The following is a 4,449-nucleotide window of genomic DNA, read 5'->3' as shown; positions in this document are numbered from 1 at the left end:
GTCCCGTGACACGTCGCTCACACCCATCCCGTGACATCACTCACACCCGTCCCGTGACACGTCGCTCACACCCATCCCGTGACATCGCTCACACCCGTCCCGTGACACGTCGCTCACACCCATCCCGTGACATCGCTCACACCCGTCCCGTGACACGTCGCTGCACACCTGTCCCGGGACATCGCTCACCCATCCCATGACACGTCGCTCACACCCGTCCCGTGACATCACTCACACCCATCCCATGAGATGTCGGTCACACCCATCCCGTGACATCACTCACACCCGTTCCGTGACACGTCGCTCACACCCGTCCCATGACATCGCTCACCCATCCCGTGACACGTCGCTCACACCCGTCCTGTGACGTCACTGCACACCCATCAGAATGGCTGGAATAAAAGTAGCAACAACCCCACATGCAGGCAAAGATGCCAAGAAATCTGGTCACTCGGCTGTTGCTGGGAGAGTAAAATGGCTCTTCAAAAACGAAACCCAAAATTGCCGTGGACTCAGCAGTTGCTTCCGTGGACGTTTAAACCGGAGAGTTGAAACCCAGATTCAAGCAGAAACCCGTGCAGAGGTTTACAGGAGCTGCAATAGACAAACACTGCAACAAGCTCAGCTGTCCTTCCACAGGAGAGCAACTGCACAAACTCGGGTGTGCTCACGCCACAGACGCTGGTCAGCGACAAGGAGGAAGCCTCCATCACGTGACCTGGCAGAACCAGAGTTGGCACGAATGAGAATCGCCTGCCCCGCGGGTCCATGCCACAGCGTTCCACTCATACCACGTTCTTGAACTCATACAAGGAGGCCGAAGGGCGGGGGTGGGTGCGGAAGGACACGGGGGTCCAGGCGTGGATGGGGCCCATGGCTGTAGTCTCAGTGTCAGGCCCTGGCTGGGATCCCTACTATAGCTGTGCCGAGCTGTTGCCAGTAGGGTCTGTTCAAAAGGGCTGGGAGATCCCCTATTTTAAACCCTCAAGCCGTCTGGGGGTGGTGCCATGGCCTTCTCGGGTACTTTGCAGGAATGAAATGCAACCCTTCAGGCCGCTGGGGGCCTGGGCCCCCTTCCCACCAACCTGCCAGTTGGCACAGAGGCTTCTGACCCTTTCCAAAACCCTTTCCAAACTGCAGTTCCCAGCTCTTGATGTCAGAGACCAGGGCCCGGACCCCCAGGCTTTGACCCTGTCCTGGGAAGGAGCAAAAAGCAAGAGCAGGAATTTGGGAAAGATGGGCGATCCCACTGCAGAGGCCTTCCCGGGACCCCCACCCTCCCGGCAGGGTTTGGGAGAGGGTGGGCCTGCGTGGGGTCTGCGTTGCCCCAGCAAGGCCCAGGAGAGTGTGCGGGGACCATGCTGCCAGCACAGCCCAACGCCCTCACGACCGCACCCCAGCCTGTCCCTTCAGCTGCTGCTGAGCTGCTCACAGGTCGGTCTCGGGGTCCAGTGTGACCTCTGCCTGGCACCGCCTGGCTCGGTCCCCATGCTGGCCGCTGTCGTCCACATAGCCAGGAATGACCATGGTGGCCTCGGGCCCAGGGGGTCCAGGAAAGACCCCGGGGCCCAGGGCCGTGGGCACTGCCCTCCTGGAGTAGACGGGAGCTACCAGCTGCCAGCGTCGCCCTCAGTCTTGGCTGCCCGGGAGGTTTTCCAAAGGCCCGACCCCACTCCTCTTGGATCGCTGATCCCTCTCTCCCATCAGGCGCCTCAGGGACCCTCCTCCACCCAGAGGGTCTCTGCCTTCCCGGTTTTCCTGGGGCAGTTCGGACTTGGGGGAGAGGAACCATCATCCATCACACCCCAGACCCAAACAGACCCAAAGCCAGGAGGAGCAGGGTGGGCCCAGAGGCCCTCATCCTGCCAGCCCAAGGGGCATGGCCCAAGGTCTCCACCCGGAGCCCCGGGGGCACAGCTGTGTGCAGATCACCAGAAGCCCCGAATAATGACAGCGCCCCAGAGAGTGGGCACCAGGCCCCGGTGCCGTGTGAAGTCGCCAGCACTTGCCTGGGGTCATTCCAGGGGCCATCAGAGGGCCCTGTCACGGCTGCACCCTCACACTCAGCAGGCAGCTGGGGCCCAGCTCTGCTGTGGATCCCAGCCAGGCAGCAGCCGCCCTGCAGGCTGAGACGCTTCCGCTCCTGCTGCACAACTGGGAAGGGCCCGGAGGCCGGGAGCTGGCGATGGCCACAACGCCGTCTGGCGCCTTCTCCTCCGGGGCAGCCAAGCAGCCCTGGACACGAGGGGCTTCGTCTCACCCCCAGGAGAAAATGCCCAGTCCTCCCAGAGTCTAGTGACGGCTTGCCAGCTGGGGACCAAGACCCAGCGTGGCCTAAACCCGGCCCGGCCACCATGGTCAGGCAGGACCTTACACAGAGCTCAGCGGAGAGACCTGCCCGCTGCCGCGGTCCAGAGGAGATGGGGGAGGGGCCTTCATCCCACTCAGGCCTGTCCGCGGCGAGGAGGCAGCCAGCATCGCCGCATCTCAGGCAGGAAAGGGCCTGAAGCCCTGGGAAGCAGAGGCTGTGCCCTCAGGAAACAGGTCCCAGCCTGGCTCCCTCACAGCCTCGGGCTGCCCTGTGGGCTGAAACCCCCAGGAACCTTGCGGCAGGGCTGGCCTGATGGTGGAGACCCCACGCCGTGAGCAGCAGGTTCCTCTCTGCACCTTCCCAGGCGGGGAGCACTTGGGGCTCAAACTGGGGCCTTGGGAACTTCCTTGGACCTTCTCAGTGCCACCCTCGAAGCCCCTGGCCTTCCCTGGGCCAGTCGCTCTGCCGTGTGGGCCCTGCTGGGTCTCCTCTCGCGGAGCTACCATGTCCGCCCTTCCTGGCTGCACTGTTCCCTGCTGAGGGTGCGGACTGGAACAGTCGCCCTGCCCAGGGTCTGCCTGTGCTCGGGGTCGGGGCTCCTCATACAGCCGCTCTGTCCGTGGAGGACCCCTGTGAGCAGCTGCAGCTCAGCAGCAGGCCGAGGAGCCGGGTCGGGGGCCGGGAGTCCCAGCAGGCCCTGGGCTGACACGTGCCCCCTTGCAGGTGGGTCCGAGGAGAGCACTACAGGTACAAGTTCAGCCGTCCTGGGGGCAGGCACGCCGCCGAGGGCAAGTGGTGGGTGCGGAAGAGGATCGGAGCCTACTTCCCTCCACTCAGCCTGGAGGAGCTGAGGCCCTACTTCAGGGACCGTGGGTGGCCTCTGCCCAAGCCCCTCTAGACGTGCACCAGAAATAAAAGCAAAGACCCAGCCCCTTGGCAGCTCAGCAACGTCTGCCCTTCCCTGCGCCCGGCCCAAGCTCAGCACCGCCAAGACAGACGTGGAGAGAAGAGTGGTGGGAGCCAGCCCCCAGCGCAGGGGTCCTGGGTGGGGTCTGCTGTCACACACTGTGGCGGTTCCCTGGCCCTGCCCGCCTGGGGCCCCACATCCTGGCCAACCCTTGTCCCAGGCACCAGCCTTCTCAGGGGGCTCTGATCTCCCATCCATCCCACCCTCCTCCCAGAGGCCCAGCCTGGGGCTGTGCCACCCACAGGAGTTGAGACGATGGCCATCCTGACACCTTCCTCCAATATAGCCCTGACCACAGGTCCAGCCAGGGAGCTCTCGAGGTCCCCAGCGTCCCAGGAGCTGGTTTCTGCTCCCCCCTCAATGGTGTGTTCCCAGCCAGGTCCTGACCCTCAGAGCCAAGTCCCCATCACGTCTGGGGCAGCCAAGCCCTTGCCCCACAGGGAGCTGGACACGCCCAGCCTGGATGTGGGGTTGGACGGGCCATTTTCTGTCCTGTCCCTCATCTCCACCCCCGCCACAGCCTACACGCATCCCACACATGCAGGCACACAAGGGCACACACAGCCCATGCACACGTGTGTTCTGGGCCCGGTTTCATCCCCCAGTGACTGGTGTCTGTGAGGTGCAGACGGACACACCACACGCCCAGCCCCACCCTCCAGGCTGTGACCGCGCTGCCTCTGAGGCCTTGACACGGCCCCTCAATCACAGGACAGCCGGCCGCGCACACTTTCATCATCGTCGGACAGCGTCTACTGCACGTTTTTCTATTATTCCTATTCTTAAGCCATATCTATTACATATTTTTCTACTCTTCCTATTATACCATTTACCAGCTTGCTCGAAAACAAACTGCTTAAATGAAGTTCTTGTGCCTCCCTCCCTTTGGCAGTGGCCATGCCCCCAGCCCACACTCCGGTGCTGGGGCAGCGGGTAACCGAACGGGACTCAGGCTTTGGGGGCGGAGAGGTGAACAGGTGGTGCTTTGCCTGGCGACCCTTCCAGTGCCCGCTGTGTGCGGGAATACTTGGAGTTAAATGGGAACGAGCGGGAGTGCCGGCCCTGCTGGAAGGAGGCAAAGCTCTGGGTCAACGTCTCCCCCACCCAGGACGCTGTGAGGCTGGGTCCCCGGAGAAGTCAGAAGTGGGTCCCACCACAGGACAGAGGCCCT

At 63.1% G+C, this 4,449-nt stretch overlaps 1 protein-coding gene across 1 annotated transcript in view; it reads left to right on the top strand.

The window, feature by feature from the left end:
- The window catches only part of LMF1 (lipase maturation factor 1), a 110,769-nt gene extending 106,643 nt beyond the window's left edge, over nt 1-4,126 (top strand). The window contains exon 11 of the mRNA XM_011962454.1: nt 3,035-4,126. Coding sequence (XP_011817844.1) covers nt 3,035-3,209 — 175 coding nt within the window. The 3' untranslated portion in view covers nt 3,210-4,126. The remainder of the gene's footprint in view (nt 1-3,034) is intronic.
- The last annotated feature ends 323 nt before the right edge of the window (nt 4,127-4,449 follow it).

Source organism: Colobus angolensis, unplaced genomic scaffold (genome assembly GCF_000951035.1).
Source record: "Colobus angolensis palliatus isolate OR3802 unplaced genomic scaffold, Cang.pa_1.0 Scaffold59, whole genome shotgun sequence".
Classification (NCBI taxonomy): domain Eukaryota; kingdom Metazoa; phylum Chordata; class Mammalia; order Primates; family Cercopithecidae; genus Colobus; species Colobus angolensis.
Note: the sequence above shows the minus strand (reverse complement) of the source record. Positions and strands in the feature narration are given on the sequence as shown.